The 17051-nt window shown below is 41.7% G+C and overlaps 1 protein-coding gene across 3 annotated transcripts; it reads left to right on the top strand.

The window, feature by feature from the left end:
• The first annotated feature begins 24 nt into the window (after positions 1–24).
• On the top strand, positions 25–16969 carry SASS6 (SAS-6 centriolar assembly protein). 3 transcript variants are annotated; one of them, XR_014157405.1, is made up of 18 exons: positions 25–158; positions 2209–2269; positions 3997–4076; positions 4468–4572; positions 6202–6373; positions 7188–7265; positions 8429–8548; positions 8630–8821; positions 9046–9240; positions 9803–9892; positions 9982–10161; positions 10703–10784; positions 11395–11516; positions 11838–11963; positions 12705–12802; positions 15058–15152; positions 15259–16652; positions 16687–16969. XR_014157405.1 is itself a non-coding variant. In XM_081865904.1 (17 exons), exons 1-17 carry the CDS (start codon positions 88–90, stop codon positions 15345–15347), a joined length of 1953 nt encoding a protein of 650 aa, XP_081722030.1. In that variant the 5' UTR covers positions 25–87; the 3' UTR covers positions 15348–16969. The 3 variants fall into 3 exon arrangements, 2 of the variants coding, with proteins under 2 accessions (XP_081722030.1, XP_081722029.1); XM_081865904.1 differs by having other exon boundaries at positions 12708–12802; positions 15259–16969; XM_081865903.1 differs by having other exon boundaries at positions 15259–16969.
• Positions 16970–17051: the final 82 nt, after the last annotated feature.

The following is a 17051-nucleotide window of genomic DNA, read 5'->3' as shown; positions in this document are numbered from 1 at the left end:
CCTCCGCCTGCGCCGCTCGTCCCCGAGAGGCCTCCTTCCCTCTTTTCTCCGCCCCGCGGGAGGCCGGCGCCAAACTCAAAGCGCAAGATGGCGGCGGCCGAGACCTTGTTCAGTCAGTTGGTGCCGGTGCAGGCCAAGTGCCAGGGCTGCGAGGAGAGGTGAGCGGCGAGGCGCGGCTTCCCCACAAAGGGAGACGTTTTCCGTGTCTCCCCTCACGATGGCCTACGGGGGGCTTTCTTCTCCCCACTCCCCCCATTGCCCTATCTCCGCCGCAGCAGGCGGGCGGTTGGCTCGTCCCCTGGCGGGACCCGGGGAGACCCTTGAGGTGGGGTGTGGGGGGGGAAACCGGCTGCTTGCCCCCCACTTCTCCAGCGCAAGACCCTCGGGCCCTTTTGAAACGGGAAAGCTGCGGGTTTCTATAGTTTGGCCGCTTTTGAGGGGGTTTATCAAGTTTTTTTTGGGGGGGGGGCTTTTTCAGAGACTGGTCGTAACACGAACTCGGGCGGGCTGGGAAGACGCGTGTCACGCTTTCCAAACAACCCCCTTTCGAGGTTGCAGGTAAATGTCGTGCGTTGGGGGTGCGAGGCTCGGGAGCAACGGACTCGGGAACCTGCGTGTGTTTGTGGTCCAAGCGAGTTCAGTGGGGAGGAGGAGCCAGGCGCCGCACCTGAGCCTTAGGGGTCTTTTGCCCGAGTTCATCCCCTTCCCAGCATATTGGCGCCATCATTTTGTGTGTGTGTGTGTGTGTGTGTGTGTGTGTGTGTGTTGTGCCGGATTTACGTATAAGCTAAACAAGCTATAGCTTAGGGCCCCACTCTCTTGGGGGTCCCCAAAAAATTAAAGGGGAAAAAAACTGGGTGTACATTTCCAGAACATAAGATAAAAAACAAATAAAACCTTCATATAGCAATAACAGTGTAGGCGCCTATGATGTAAGTAATGAACCCCGCCTGCTAGGCTGCTCCCTAAAATATCACTAGTTTGCTCATTTCTATATCAATTGCTTTGATGAAGTACATTTGTGCTGCAAATTGTCTATACAAATGGAACCTGTAACAATGCTGTAGTGTGGAGTGTTGTGTTCAGGATTCTAGTCAGCCTTGTCATTTTCCAGGATACAGTGCATTGCTGTCAACTTTCAGATTTGAAAATAACGGATCAGCAGCCTCGAAAATAAGGGATCGAAAATTATCTTTCCCGGGGACAGTCAGGATATCTAACAATCCTGGATAGCAGCAGGAAGCAGCAGGAAATGGCACTGGAATAAGGGAATTTCCCGGGGGGAAAAGGGAAGGTTGACAGCTATGATACAGTGGTACCTTGGTTCAAGAACAGCTTAGTTTATGAACAACTTGGATTAAGAACACTGCAGACCCGGAAGTAGGTGTTTTGGTTTGTGAACTTTGCCTTGGAAGCAGAACATGTTCCACTTTCTGCTGAGTGTGTTCCATTTGTAAACTGAGTCCCCACATCTATGGGAAAGCACACCTTGGTTTAAGAACGCTTTGGTTTAAGAACGGACTTCCGGAACGGATTAAGTTAGTAAACCAAGGTACCACTCCTCACCATCACTGTTGCCCCAACAGTTGCTCGGCATCTTGTGCTCACTGATCATGCACAATCTGCACTGGGCGGTTTTGAGTTGTTCCCACCACCGCATCCCCATTGGAAATGATAATATAGCCTGCTGATAACTTGTACTGTTTTGGCTTCATAAGGATCCACACTCAATGAGTGGGCTTGTTGTTATTAACTAAACAATGGGTGGTATGAAACTAAGGTTCACTTAGAGTAAACCCATTGAAATTAACAAACATGACTGTAAAGTCCATTAATGTCAATGTGTCTACTGTAAGTAAAACTTTGTTGCATACCACTCCATATTAGTGGATTGGTTTTAGGATTAGTGATGTGTGTGTATGAATGAATGGTTTAGATAGCAATTTTAAAGCAAGTGGCATGTATGGAGACATTACATTAAGAAAAGTATCTGTTACACAAGTTCACTTTTGTATTGTTGAGAAAACTTCCTAGCTGAATATAAATATAATCTAAATAATTCAATGATTAAGGCTTCATTGCTGTTTTGTAGCTTATTTTAGCACTTAATCTAATTTTTCCTGTGAAAATCTTGATCAGAGCTGAAGTACAAAATATTTCATTTAGTAAAATGAAGAATAAAGATGGAATCACATGTCTGTTTTGCAGGCGAATAAACGTTCGTGTGAATATTGAGCTGCAATCAACAACAAATCCCATTCATAGAAAGGTTTGTACTTTGCTTGCCATGTGTTGGTTTTGCTATCCTTTAGTTGCTTCTTCATATGATCATGTTTACTAACACAAAGTAGGCTCATCGATAAAACAGCTAGCACCAAACACATTTGATTCCATGAACAGCCTTGTAAGAAGAATTCTGGGATTATTAGTCTTTCCCCCCCAAACACACACTGTGTTTCCTGAGACATTTCTTAAGTATAAACAATGCCCTAAAGGCTGGGCTATGGACAATTGAGAGGGATGGTGTAGTCCAACAGTATATGGATGTCCACAAGTCCCCATCCTTCTTGTAGGAACTGCTGTACAGTTTCTTGTGGAATGTTATGAATAAGCATTGTCTTTGGGGTTAATATTTCTATGTTATGGTGCTGTGATGTCATCTGTTGTATAGATGCATTCAACAGTTACAAAATGCATGGGTAGGCTGTTGCTGCCCTGGTTTGCATAGTTTGTTTGAATGTCCAAGCCTAGCAGAGTACCCATGGTTTGTTTTCTACTTTGTTACTACTTTGAGCTTGTTTGCATGTAATGCTAAGCTGAACAATGGTTTAGGATGAACAAGCAGACTGCTGGAGATTGGATGTGCGCACTTTGTTCCTCCTGCTGTCCTCTTCCTTCTGTCAGTTAAGCCATGGTTTTGCTTAGCATGTAATCTAAACTCATCCTTGTTATTTGTCTTTCTTAAGACAAATTGAGTGGTAACCCAGGTTTGTTATTAGGTTTGCAGCTCATCTTGTGACAGCCAAGAAAAAGGCCTTTTTGTTGTGGTACCCTGCCAGTGAAACAGTCTCCCTTGAGAGAAGGCAAACACCTACTCTTGGTTAGAAGTGGTTGCTAAAAACATACTACTACTTCAGGTTTTTGCTAACCATTAATATCAGCATATTGATTTTATCTTAACTTTTTTGCTCCTGAATTTATTGTTTTTATTGTATTTTTAGTGTTTGATTGTGAACCACCTTGAGATTTTTTTTCTTAATCAAAGGGGATATGGAAATATTTAAATACCGTATTTTTCGCTCTATAGGACACACTTTCCCCCCTCCAAAAATGAAGGGGAAATATGTGTGCGTCCTATGGAGCGAATGCAGGCTCCCTGGCTTCAGCGATAGCAATGCGAAGCCTCTGAATCCTGCGCTCCGGAGGCTTCGCATTGCTTTCGCTGAAGCCAGGAGAGTCTGGTCTTTGAGGCTGGCGGTGGGGGAAAGCAGTGCTTCCCCCCACCGCCAGCCCCACAGGCTCGGTTGAAAAGCCCGCAGGAGCCGCGCGCTCTTTAAAGGGTGCACGGCTCCTGAGGGCTTTTGCGGGAGATGGGGGAATTCCCCCACCTCCCGCACAAGCCGCACGCTCTTTAAAGGCTGTGCAGCTTCTGCGGGCTTTTCTGCCAGGTGGGGGAATTCCCCCACCTCCTAGAAAAGCCCACAGGAGCCGCACAGCCTTTAAAGAGCGTGCCGCTCTTGGGGGCTTTTCCCCAAGGAGGGAGAAGGGACTGACTGGCCGAGTCAGTCCCTTCTCCCTCCTGTGGGCTTTTGCGTGAGATGGGGGAATTCCCCCACCACCTGCAAAAGCACGCAAAAGCCGTGTGCTCTTTAAAGGCTGCACGGCTTCTGCAGGCTTTTCTACGAGGTGGGGGAACCTAGAAAAGCCCGCAGGAGCCGCGCAGCCTTTAAAGAATTGTGAAGCTGTAATAAATTTCTCCAAACTATTTTCTTCTAGGATTTAGTTGTTCGTCTAACTGAGGATTCTGACCCCTTCTTTCTATACAATCTTGTTATTTCTGAGGAAGATTTTCAAAGGTAAGTTACAAAGTTCTGATTAGAAAATACTTAGATAAAAGCTTGGGAAGCTGCGTTTTAGCTAATGATTATTATGCACATTGTTCCTATGTACCTAATGACTTGCATATCTCAGAAGGAAAAAGGAGATTCCAACTAAACATCAAGAATAACTTTCTGACACTAAGAGCTGTTTGACAGTGGAACAGACTCCCACAAGACCTGTTGGACTCTCCTTCCTTGGAGGTTTTTAAGCAGAGGTTGGATGGTCATCTGCCATGTATGATCTAATTAAGATTCCTGTATTGCACCAGATGACCCTCAAGGTCCATTCCAACTCTACAATTCTATGATTTTAGTAACAAATAGTCTATAGGAATACATATTTATTATACTTTTTCTTTTTGCATAGTTTAAAACTCCAGCAGAGTCTTCTGGTAGATTTTTCTGCTTTTCCTCAGCGATTTATAGACCTCCTTCAACATTGTATCCAAGAACAAAATAAAGACATCCCAAGGTTAGTAACGCTTAAGCAGTAGTCTATGTTTTCTTTAAAACAAGTAATACAAACAACAAAAGTAGGATTCAAGGAGACTGATTGTGTCTAAAGCACTTACTTATTTTATTAACACCATTTGAAATCTCACGTTCGGTAACAACAAAAATGGGCAGTGCAAAACCTATGGGCAGGATTCAGCTAATGGAAGCCTGCACAGGTGGGCTTACCCACTCTCCTATCCCCATGCCCTCTCCCAAATTGACATGGGGAGGGGGCAGGAGATCTGCTAGAACAGTGAGCTGGAGAAAGAGAGAGCTGACTGTCCCATTGTTCCGAGCACAATTCTAAGTGTTGGTGCTGACCTTTAAAGCCCTAAACGGTCTCGGCCCAGTATACTTGAAGGAGCGTCGCCACCTCCATTGTTCTGCCCAGACACTGAGGTCCAGCACCGAGGGCCTTCTGGTGGTTCCCTCACTGCGAGAAGCGAAGTTACAGGGAACAAGGCAGAGGGCCTTCTCAGTAGTGGCGCCCGTCCTGTGGAACGCCCTCCCATCAGATGCCAAAGAAATAAACAACTATATGACATTTTGATATGGGACATGGGTGGCACTGTGGTCTAAACCACTGAGTCTAGGGCTTGCCGATCGGAAGGTCGGTGTTTCGAATCCCTGCAACGGGATGAGCTCCCGCTGTTCGGTCCCAGCTCCTGCCCACCTAGCAGTTTGAAAGCACGTCAAGTGCTTCCGGCGGGAAGGTAAATGGCTTTCTGTGTGCTGCTCTGGTTTGCCAGATGTGGCTTAGTCATGCTGGCCACATGACCCAGAAAAACTGTCTGCGGACAAACGCCGGCTCCTTCGGCCTGTAAAGCAAGATGAGCACCACAACCCCAGAGTTGTCCATGACTGGACTTAACGGTCAGGGGTCCCTTTACCTTATGACATTTAGAAGTCATCTGAATGCAGCCGTGTTTAGGGAAGTTTTTAATGACTGATGTTTTAATGTATTTCTAATCTTTTGCTGGAAGCCGCCCAGAGTTGCTGGGGAAACCCAGCCAGAAGGGTGAGGTAGAAATAAATTATTATTATTATTAGGCAAGGAGAAATGTTTGTGCTGCCAGAGCAATCTGCTTAGCTCTGTGTTGAATTATTCCATATAAATCTATCAATTATATTTTACTTTGACTTGCCTCTAGGAGTGCTAGTTGGGGTTGTTGACACCCTTTAAGTGGAGAACACATACCACTTGCTGCAATAGAGTTAGAGGCCAAGTACAAACTCTGCCCAGTCCATCTAATACTCTGTTATAGTGCAATGTGCTCCCCCCCGCCCCGCCCCAGCTGCTTCCTTGTTCCGTTTCCTTTGCCTTTTCATGAGCTACTTCCAAAAGATTGTTGCTGGCTTTTTAAATAAGGCTTGCAGACTGCTTAGGAAAAGGTTGTTGCACCTGCATTGATCCACACTGCTACCAGTGGGCAGAGGAAGTAGCCAGTATTTGTAATGATCGGTGGATTAACACACTGATGGGGTGACAGTGGAATTGGAAGAGTTATTTCCTTTGTACCAGTCTACCCTTCCATAAGGATATGTGTGTCATGTGCTGAGAGACCCAGCTAACAAGTCATTTTTAATGTGTTCTTATTCTTTTTAGGTTTTTGCTGCAGCTGGTTTCATCAGGCCCTAATTTAGATCACACTCCTGCTTTTTTAAACGTGGTCGAGACAAACCCATTTAAACACCTCACACACTTATCACTGAAATTCCTACCCGGAAATGATGCAGAAATCAAGAAGTTTCTGGCAACCTGTTTGAAATGTGTTAAGGTAAAGCTAAAATTTCAGTTGTATGTTTTGAGTTACATTTTTGGATCTTTTGGCATAGCGACTAGCTTGGGTCACTTTGTCTAAATGAGGAGGCAAAATAGAAAGTTGTGGGGTTTGTCCTGCTGTGTGGTCTGGCATACTCTGCTTTTCTTTTCGTGACAGTGGTGTAACAAGGCCACCTTGACATACGCTTTCTATATTTTACAATTGAAAGTTCACATATCACATTAAACCAAAGTGGAAATAAAGTATGGTTTAATGTGAAATTGCAGGTGCTCCTGCTGCACTGCCAGGAACAAGTTACGTTCTGGCTTATCGTCATCTGGACTTGGGTTGTAGTTTGTTTCTCTCCAGCCAAACTGAACTGAATCCAAGGTTTGTTCTTGGTTTACCACTCATGATTTGTTTGAGGGAAAGAAGCCTCAGGCCTGTGTTTGTTTCCTTGCAGCACAGTGTAATCACAGCGAAACGCTTGTGAATTCAGCAGTGTGCACCAACATGCTGTTCATTCACATTAAACCATACTTCAGTTTAACTATGGTTTAATGTGATAGGGAAACGAGGCCAGTGCATCTTTCAGAATTAGGCCTATGGAAAAGCACCTAATAGTTAAGTAGCCCAACTCCTGTAACAGGAGTGAGTTTGTATCTGATGTGCTGAATAGCAGTGCAGTCCTACGCATTTTTACTCAGAAGTAATCTCCCTGTGTCCAGTAGGACTTGATTCCAAGTGAGAATGTTTAGGATTGTAGGTTTAATGATTTCAAGAACTGGGAAGGGTTGCATTGACCGACAAAGCTGTCAACTGTACCTAGGAAGAAAAATTGTTGCTGGAACAGAAACTTAGAAAAACAGACGAGGACCTTACAAGACAGCTGAACTATGCCCAGCAGGTAAGAGCAGAATTCCACTGTGGGTCAACTGGTAGAAAATTAATGTTAAAAAACAACAACCCCACCCTGTGTTGGGTTGTATACAATGTTACCTGTGTGTGAGCAAAACTTCCACTGTTTTAAGCACTGGGGCATCACCTTCCTCTAGTTGAGATTCCTGCTTTGGACTATATGACCTTCGGGGTCCTAACCAACTCTACAATTCTCTGATTCTTTACCCTCCCCCCCTGCATGTCCTTAAAATGACAACCCCTCTGGAACAGATTTTTGGAGTACATTGGGGGGGGGGGCTGCAGAGAGGATAGGAACCCATTGCACAAATCGAAGTCTGCTTGAGCAGTGCTTGACTCCTTTTATTATTTAATTACTGTATTGTGTTTACTTAATGACCTTTTTGTACCTGACCCTTTAGAGAGAGAAAGTCTGACAGATCCTTACCCCAAGGGGCACTCAAATCAAAGTCAGACATAGCAAAACAACAGAGGGAAGGGGGAAATGGAGGTGTGGGCAGGGCAGGGAAAGAACATGCACTAAGGTGTCAGGGCTAAGAGAATGAGCCCAAAGGCTCCCCATGAAAGGTGTGTTTTGAAGGGTGGAATTAAAAGAAAATGAAGAAGATTATTGTCTCTATTTTATTGAATTCATAGTATAAATACTGTGTCTAAATTTAGGATCTGTGATATGCCTTCTTGCTGAGAATTCAGTACAGGTGGAGAGGAAATGATTTAAGAATAGCTGCATTAGATGGCTGAAGCAAAATCGACAGAGTTCTCTGGCTCCTTGAAGTGTAACAAACTTATTGCAGCTTGTGCTAACATAGGCAAAAGCCTGTTTCATCAGATGCATGGGAGGTTAAGGGTAGGCTTAGCTGTAAAAGCTCATATTTCACTTAAGTTTTAGTGTTTAAGGTGCTATAGGTTTCTGTAAAAACAGAAGAATTGTGTGTGTCTATATATAAGGATGTAAAGTGCAAAGCAGTCACTTTTTTTCTGGGATAGCTGTGATGTGGGAAATGTTCTGTAGGTTAGTCTTTGCAGTGGGATGTGTTTGTAATAGGATAACCTGCCTGTAACCATTTTATAAAGCACTGGCATAGTATTGATTAAAACCCTTCAATTACATGCAAGTTGGCCATCTTACTATTTTTATTTTCTCATATTTAGAGCTTGTCAGAAAAGAGCAGGGAATTGGACAAGTTGAGAAATGAATTGGCATCCAAAACAGCATCTCTAACCAACAAATATACCCAGGAACTGACAAATGAGAAGGAGAAAGCTCTGCAGGTATGTAAAGAGAAGTCTATATACATCTAGCAGAATCCTTATGCCTTTAGTAGTTGCTCAAGTAATTGCTTTTCTTTGCAGGCACAAGCACAATATCAACAACAGAATGAGCAACAGAAAAGGGATCTGGAAAGCTTGCATCAGAAAACAGTGCAGCAGCTGCAGAATAGGTTGAAGGAATTGGAAAATGTCAACAAGGAGCTAATGGAAAGGAGATACAAAGGCGATTCGACAGTCAGAGAACTTAAAGCAAAATTGTCTGGCATAGAAGATGTAAGTAATATTCACCTATTAAGATCTACGTTGGGAGACAAATTGATAAGTTTCCAGTCACCCATACAAATATACTAAATAGTGTCAGTTATGTATTGAAAACAAGTTTTTTGTTTTGTTTTTATAGAATATGCTTAACTTCTGTCAAGCATGAAATAAAGCATGAATTTTTGCCAGCAACATTTTTGTTTAAATGCTTGTAAAATATTTCTTCAACCACATAGGAATGCCAGAGAGCAAACCAGGAAGTTCTGTCTCTACGTCGAGAGAATGCTACCCTAGATGCTGAATGCCATGAAAAGGAAAAACTAGTAAATCAGCTGCAGACTCGAGTTGCTGTTTTAGAACAGGAGGTCAAAAGCAAGGAGGATCTGGTTACTAGGGCAAAAGAAGTATCGGATGCAACACATGAGCAAAAGGTTCTTAATTTTACTTTCTAGAATACAGCCGTACTTTAACTCATGGAGAATTGAATGCTGAAATGAAAGAACATGAGCTACAATCCAAAAAGCTGCTTATCGGTGCACAGCAGGGGTTCCTCATGCCCTATCTACTTTACTTCCTATTTGATACAACATAAGTGTTGTGCTCCTCAATATGCCCTTGAAATTCCTTTTAAGTTTTAAAAATAGTGTGCTGTGTGACATGGGACATTCCCATTAGAAAAACAAATCCAAAAGCTGCTGGGCACACACACAGATAGTTATGTAGTTCTCTGGATTATGGCTATATTTAGAAAGTGTAGGCAATACTACAATTTATTGACTTTTTAAAAAGTTATATATTTCACCACACTGTGGTAACTATAGTAATATAAATAAGCATTTTTTGATGTGATAGGCTTTCCAGAAATTGCTAGCATTTTACATTACAGAATAGGAATTTCAGAACTAATGTTCTTGTTACTTTATGCAACAGATCCATGTGAATATTTCTTGGCAAAACAAAACCTGCCTAATACAATATATGCTTTTTTAAAAGGTAAACCTGGAAAAAAATATAGAAAAGAAACAAATTCAAATAGGAAATCTGGAAACAACACTAAAGTCACTATCATCTGAACTCCTTAAGGTTTGTTCAAAACACGTTATTGTCCTTCTTGATGACGATTATTTGACTTCATGTTTTTCTTAATTTAAAATTCTGCGGTTGTTTATTAGGCCAATGAGATAATAAAGAAATTGCAAGGCGATGTAAAAACTCTAATGAGCAAACTGAAGCTGAAAAATACAGTAACAATTCAGCAAGAAAAACTCTTGGCTGAAAAAGAAGAAAAACTGCAGAAAGAACAGAAGGATCTACAGGAAGCAGAAAGTTCTCTCCGAGCAAAAGAGCAAGAGGTAACTTGAGGGTCAGGTTTCTATCCAGTAAGTGGTTTTTTTTTGTTTGTTTGTTTTTTAAAAAAAAGATGCTTAACTTTAAACTCATGCTATGTCAGTTCATTCTAGGTCTTTGCCTTGAATCATAATCCCTGTACATATGATTGGCAGACCAATTCTATGGTGTGGTGGAAATACCGTCAGTATGAGCTTTTCAATAGACTTAATACATTTTGCTTTTAAAGTAAGTTTTGGCGTTGCCGATTAAACTGCTATGGACTGATAGAGTTAAAACATAGGTAGGCAAACTAAGGCCCGGGGGTCGGATCTGGCCCAATCGCCTTCTAAATCCGGCCTGCAGATGGTGCAGGAATCAGCATGTTTTTACATGAGTAGAATGTGTCCTTTTATTTAAAATGCATCTCTGGGATATTTGTGGGGCATAGGAATTTGTTCATCCCCCCCCCAAAAAAATATAGTCCAGCCCCCCACAAGGTCTGAGGGACAGTGGACTGGCCCCCTGCTGAAAAAGTTTGCTGACCCCTGTGTTAAAACATTTCAGGTGTGCAAGTTGCAGGAACAATTGGAAGCAACAGTACAGAAGCTGGAGGAAAGCAAGCATCTTCTCAAAACCAATGAAAACGGTGTGTGTATATGAGATTCTTGCATTAGCTACTAATATCTAATCCTATCAACTTTTCAGAGCCCAACAACTGAAGCTGGTTTGAGACGTAATCTCACTTTTGTGGATCTACAAATCCTATGTTTTTAGACATGTAGCAGTTGAACAGCTTTTTGTTAAGGAAGTGCAAGCATGTACATATTATTGTGCAAAGACTAAGAATTCTGTTTGGCAGCTGGAACCTAAAGAAGAATTTCTGGGGCTGCCATATTTATTCCTCCCCTTCCCTTTTGTTTCCTTCTCTCTTCTGCAACTTCACTATGTAATTTAAATTTTTAATAAATAATTCCTGAATGTAATTTCCCCACTTCCCGTCTATTGTGTAAGGCTGTCACAGAGTACTGACTAGGTTTCTCAGTCTCTAATTTAATATAAGACAAAACTGAGGCTGCGGTCCTATACCCAACCATGTTGAACTTGATGGACTGACTTCAGTGTAGACATTCATAGGATAGCACTGTGAATTATTTATGTATGGCTGTCCTGCAGTATACTGAGCTATGGTTTAGATTTAAAACAGCAGATAAAAGTCCTGAAAAGTGAAACACTTGGTGCACATTTTTTCTTTGTAGTCATCACATGGCTAAACAAGCAGCTGAATGAAATTCAGATGACGCGGAAGCAAGAAGTGTCAGGAACATCTACTAGTCCTAGTGGGGCCACTCCAAGAACTGGCATTTCACCTCACAGTATGGTAATAGTAATGTCCTTATGAATTTTTGTATGGTCCTTCTGGTCCTTTCCTTCTCCTATAGTGTTAATTTCTCCACATACTGGGAGAGAAGGAAGTGCTTATACCTAATATCCACTACCATTAAGATACAAATAAAGGAATTTGTTTTCAAATGGAAAGAGTACAGTACAAATTATGAAGTACTATATAAATTATTAGTATAGTTTAATTTTGGATGTGTTTGCTTTTAAATACAAAAAAGGGGAAAGGTATGAAAGGAGCTTTGTAACTAATAGTGTGCTGTTGTTGCTCTGGCTTTATAATTTAAATTTTCTTTTGCAGGTTGATAGCAGAATTCCATTTTTGAACTCGGGACTAGGCTATCCCATCTCTCCTTTGCTGCCTTTTCAAAGTTTCCCAGATACAGTGGCTGTCAAAAGCATCAACCAGCAAACTTCAGGACAAAAGGCAGGCACCCAAATATATAATTTTATATTCTATTGCATCTTTCCAAGTTAGCATTATAAGCTGCTGCACACCCAGAATACAGGCTTTAAGAATACGTGTAACAAGGACTGAGCTTCAAGTTCTCATATGGAGAAACTGCTACCTGTGGCAGCAGAACTAAAAGAAATATTTTTTAATGAAGAAAAAAATTACCCTGTCATTGTTTTGGCAAACCTCATCCCTCAGGAACAACTCTTTCCCCTCTTAAGTTGTCAAAATCTCTTAGCCTCTCCTTTTTGCAGGTACCGCGCGCCGGACAGCAGGCTGCTATCCGCAGCCTAGGGAGCCCTGCGGGAACTCCCGCAGGGCTCCCCAGGCTTGCTGATAGCTTACTGAAGCCTGCAGAACGAGAGGGGTCGGTGCGTACCGACCCCTCTCACTCTCCAAGCTTCAGTGAAAGCCTGTATTCGCCCCATAGGATGCACACAGATTTCCCCTTCATTTTTGGAGGGGAAAAAGTGCGTCCTATAGGGCGAAAAATACGGTATATAAAGTGAAATTAATTTTCACAACTGCCCTCCTTTATAATTTCAACAAAATACTGAGAGTGTGGAAGCCTAAGGTATGCCTTAGCGGCTTAAATTAAGTTTTAGTGTTGTGCGTATGAACCAGATTTTAGGATAACTCTTCTCGGCATTCTTTAATGTATAATTAAAGCCTAGACATAGAAATGTGAGTGTGTGAAAAATTTTCTGTCTCCAGCAGGTTCAGTTCAATGTGCAGCCTCAAGAGATTAACAGATGTTCGGATTCGCAGCCAGGAATTCCTCTGATGACAAATCACCCAACAAATAAAGAGAAGTGAGTGCTTGTGCTTTTAGTTGAGGAGTGGTCCATCGGTGGCCCTGGCCTAATTATGGGTGGAGGTTGCCAGAAGAAAGGAAATGGGTGCCAAAATGGATGGCACAAAGTCCTTTGGCAAGAGTGATTGTCCCTCCGCTGGCAGTCTGCAGGATGTGGGGAGAGAGTGGCAAGCAAGGAAGGAAAGCAGGAATCTACATCCTGAATGTGTCTCCCATCATATTATCCCTGAAGGAATGTGGCCTTTGACTGAAAAAGGATCCTCAGACATGTTTTAGATGACCGATTGTAAAAAAATGAAAGTATTCTCCTGCCCACACCCCAAGAGTAACAGCAGCAGTATTATTTTTAATTTTGAGTGGGAGGAATGTGCACAAGGGACCCTTGAGATAAATCTCTTGGGATTTTATACACAGGTATGCCTGATCTTTTTCATCAGATTCCTTTTCACAGAGAAGCTATTCACTATGAGTGAACCCATTTATGATAACTATCAAAATACCATCCGTGACAGAGACTAAAGGGCAACATGGCGATGCATTGGTCTATTTTCCTCTGGCCACACTGGGCATATCAAAAGTGGCGGGATCCAGCAAGTGAATGTGATGTTCATAGAAGATGCAAAAGTATTTTGTGATGCTACTTGAATCCAAAGTATAGGTGAAACTGTGTACATGCAGTCATTTTGATATGCATACTTTTTAATTATCAGCTGAATGAGATGAATCCCTTGCGGAATTCAATCTGACTTTCCTTAAACATGTATAGCTGCTTTATGCTGAATTAATACTGGGTTACATGGATCATTGATCTACTTACTATGTCTGGCACTGGCTCTCCATCAGATGCCTTTCCTATCAGCTGCTACCTGATCTCTTTAAGTGGACATACCCAGGTACTGAACCAGGCCTTTTCTGCATGGAACGCATATGCTCTAGCAGTGAGCAATATGACTCTTCCCAGCTGTAGCCCCTCCCTGACAATGGGCTTGATCTGAATAGAACCCAAAAGCTGCTGCCAGACCTTGAACACTATTACATGAGCACTGTTCCACAGCATTTGATATTTACATACATTCATTCGAAATAAGATGGGTTTATGAAGCAATTCTATTTCCTCCCACCACGCTGATGAAGAATTATATGAAACAGTAGTCAATATTCGTAAGCACTGTTCAGTGTATTGTGTATTCATATTTGTTGAATACACAAAGCTTCACAGCTTATCTTTCATCATACAAAGTCTGGTACCTCACTTCATTTAAAGATTTTCAGAGACTTTGAGACTCAAGATTTCATTTTTTGTACTTGTTATGGTTTGAAGGAATTCTATAAAGATTGGGACGCGGGTAGCACTGTGGGTTAAACCACAGAGCCTAGGACTTGCCGATCAGGTCGGCGGTTCGAATCCGTGCGACTGGGTGAGCTCCCGTTGCTCGGTCCCTGCTCCTGCCAACGTAGCAGTTCGAAAGCACAAAGTGCAAGTAGATAAATAGGTAGCGCTCCAGTGGGAAGGTATATGGCGTTTCTGTGCGCTGCTCTGGTTCGCCAGAAGCGGCTTAGTCATGCTGGCCACATGACCCAGAAGCTGTCTGCAGAGAAACGCTGGCTCCCTCGGCCAATAAAGCAAGATGAGCGTTGCAACCCGAGCCGGTCACGTCTGGACCTAATGGTCAGGGGTCCCTTTACCTTTTATAAAGATTGTTTATTGCGTATGTACATGGTCATCATGTTACTTAGACATTGCAGACCTTGGACGCTGGCTAGGGAGACCCAGGTTCAAATCTCCACTCGGCTCGGCCAAGCTTACTGGGTGACCTTGGGATAGTCAGTCTCTCACCGCCTAATCTACCTCACTGGGCTGTTATGTTATGATAGATAAAACACAGAAGAGCCATGTACCTTATCTTTAGTTCCTTGGTGGAAAGGCAAGATACAAATAATACTACTTTGACTAAGGCAGTCCAGAACAGGCTACATGTCTGAGTGTTCCTGAAGAAATGTCTAACTTGTGGCCCTCAATATGTTGTTGGGACTCCCATCAGCACCAGCCAGCAGGTTGGGCTACAACTCTGACCGTCCCAAACACCATCTGGAGAGCTTTGTCTTCTTCTAAAGAAAGCAGTATTTTAGGAGACCATAAAATGTATTATTTGAAGATCTTATGAAACCCCAGCTTAGTGAGTTTATGAACATGCTTTGAGTGTGGCAAACTGAAACGGCTTCTTCTTACTAAGTATCTTTCTTCTGATTTAGTGGGGAAAACATGGGATTGGAAGCAAAATATTTGAAGAAAAGAGAAGACAGCATTCCTTTACGAAGGCTCAGCCAAAACACCTCTCACAACACAGGTGGGCAAGCATGCATGTGCATTAAACTTAAAATGTGAGAAGTTGCTCTAAAACTTTTTGAAATCTTCTGAAGCTGTTCATTTAAGGTTCTTTTCCCCATTATTAGGACACCCGAAGTCAACTGCCTTGATAAAAACACAAATACCAGCCAAATCTGCAGCACCTTCCAGACCCTCTGCTTACTTCCCTGGATAGTGGACAACGTATTTGCCATGGTAAAATGTTTATCAGCAGTTGCAATTCTTTTAATGATTATCTCCCCTGTAAAGTGTTAACATAAACTCATTTAGTAAGCAATGAAATATCTGAGAGATAACAAGAGGTAGTTTTTTGGTCTGCTTACATTGTAATGTGAATTACAGAAATTTCCTAACAAGACTTCCAACATTGTAGGGACCCAAATGAGTGATTGAGCAATTTTGTATCAATTATCATCAAAGTGCACTGACGGGAAGAAAGGTTTGCAATTTCTCTCCCAGGCTGAATTCTCTGTGCTACATGTTTCTTATTGGACATGGACCTCAGAGATAAAAACTCATCTTTGAAGCCTTGGAGCCTTTTCTTTATTTTAAAGCTTGTCAAAGTTACTATGCACTTCAGCTGTGATTCTTCAGGTCATCGCTACCAGCTCCTAGTTACATTTAAATTAAAATTTTACCAAGGATGAGCTCATCCATTCATTCTTTGCAACACTTCGGAGGCTTTTGGAAGTGCAAAAATGTCCTACTTACCATGTCAAACTAAATTACCTTAATATTGTCTGTCTGTGGCTTATTTGGCCAGATGGTGGCACTCTTTATAAACGTTTTGAACCTTTCCTAACTTTACAGGGAGAAAAGTAAATAAGCTCCTCCAGGTTTATTTTGCAATCTTACAAATTTATTTTTCATTGCTCCTAAATATAAGTAATTTGGTAGTGTTTCACTAATTTCAGTGGGACATGGAGCAGTGCAAAAATCCACCAAGATTCCTAATAGTAAGCGTGTCTAGTTCTTACCAGGGTTCAGGAGGCATTACTTGACATGGTTGACTATCAAATACAGCAGTCTAAATTAGATTTGCCAGGTGAGTTCAGCCTTACAGCAAACTCTTATTTTCATTTAATTTTGAAATATATCAACTTTTTATATCTTAATGGTCTGTAGTATAATATCAGAGTATCTTTAACATTCTAAGTGACTGTTCAACATTTGAATCACAACAAAGGATAATTTTGCTGCTTTTCAAATTATTTTAAACTTAAGATGTCAGTTTTTAAGTTGTACTTCAAAATGATTTTGAGGCCTTTACATTGCTACTGCAATCAGTAAGATATATAAGCATTATTCTGATTCTCCCAAAAGCTATGGAATTTCAGAATACTTGATGTCCAGTGCAAGACCTATTAATCTCAGTGGGTAGTGATTACACTTCTCTATTCTAAATAGCAGCAGTGTAAGATTTTTGCGAAGCATGTTTTTTTTTTATCAGTCTCACTGATTTATATTGGGAATTCTACATGTGTGATTTCAAAATTGAAGTGTCATTTCTTTAGCTGTTAGCAGTCATGATATTCAAGTCTCTTAAAGGTGGTTAGTATAGTAGGTTGTTACCCACTTATGAGTGGCTTGCTTTTTTGGCACATGGGCTTTTTGTATATTGTTACAGGTGTGTAAATACAAATTATTTGAACATGTATGGCAGAATCATTCCTTGCAGTGTAAAATTTGTACATTTGTCTTTTAATCAGAATGCATGTTCACATGTATCTAAATGCTAGTTTCAGTAAATTTTCAAATAAAATGAAACAAATATTGCTGGTGGAATTAATCTATAAATTTTGACTCTTAAGATGCAAACATTTAATTTTGTCAACTGACAAAAGCTAAGGGTTGCATGGTATTAAGGCTACAATCCTAC

Source organism: Podarcis erhardii (genome assembly GCF_964252035.2).
Source record: "Podarcis erhardii genome assembly, chromosome: 6".
NCBI lineage: Eukaryota > Metazoa > Chordata > Lepidosauria > Squamata > Lacertidae > Podarcis > Podarcis erhardii.
The sequence above is the reverse complement of the archived record's forward strand: the minus strand, read 5'-3'. Positions and strand labels throughout refer to the sequence as shown.

Bases quoted from the DNA above. Each gene is read 5' to 3' on its own strand.
- SASS6 (XM_081865903.1), top strand. From the start codon at position 88: ATGGCGGCGGCCGAGACCTTGTTCAGTCAGTTGGTGCCGGTGCAGGCC. The intron at 6,374-7,187 runs GTAAAGCTAAAA...AACTGTACCTAG, and splicing joins CCTGTTTGAAATGTGTTAAG to GAAGAAAAATTGTTGCTGGA. The intron at 8,549-8,629 runs GTATGTAAAGAG...TTTTCTTTGCAG, and splicing joins AGAAGGAGAAAGCTCTGCAG to GCACAAGCACAATATCAACA.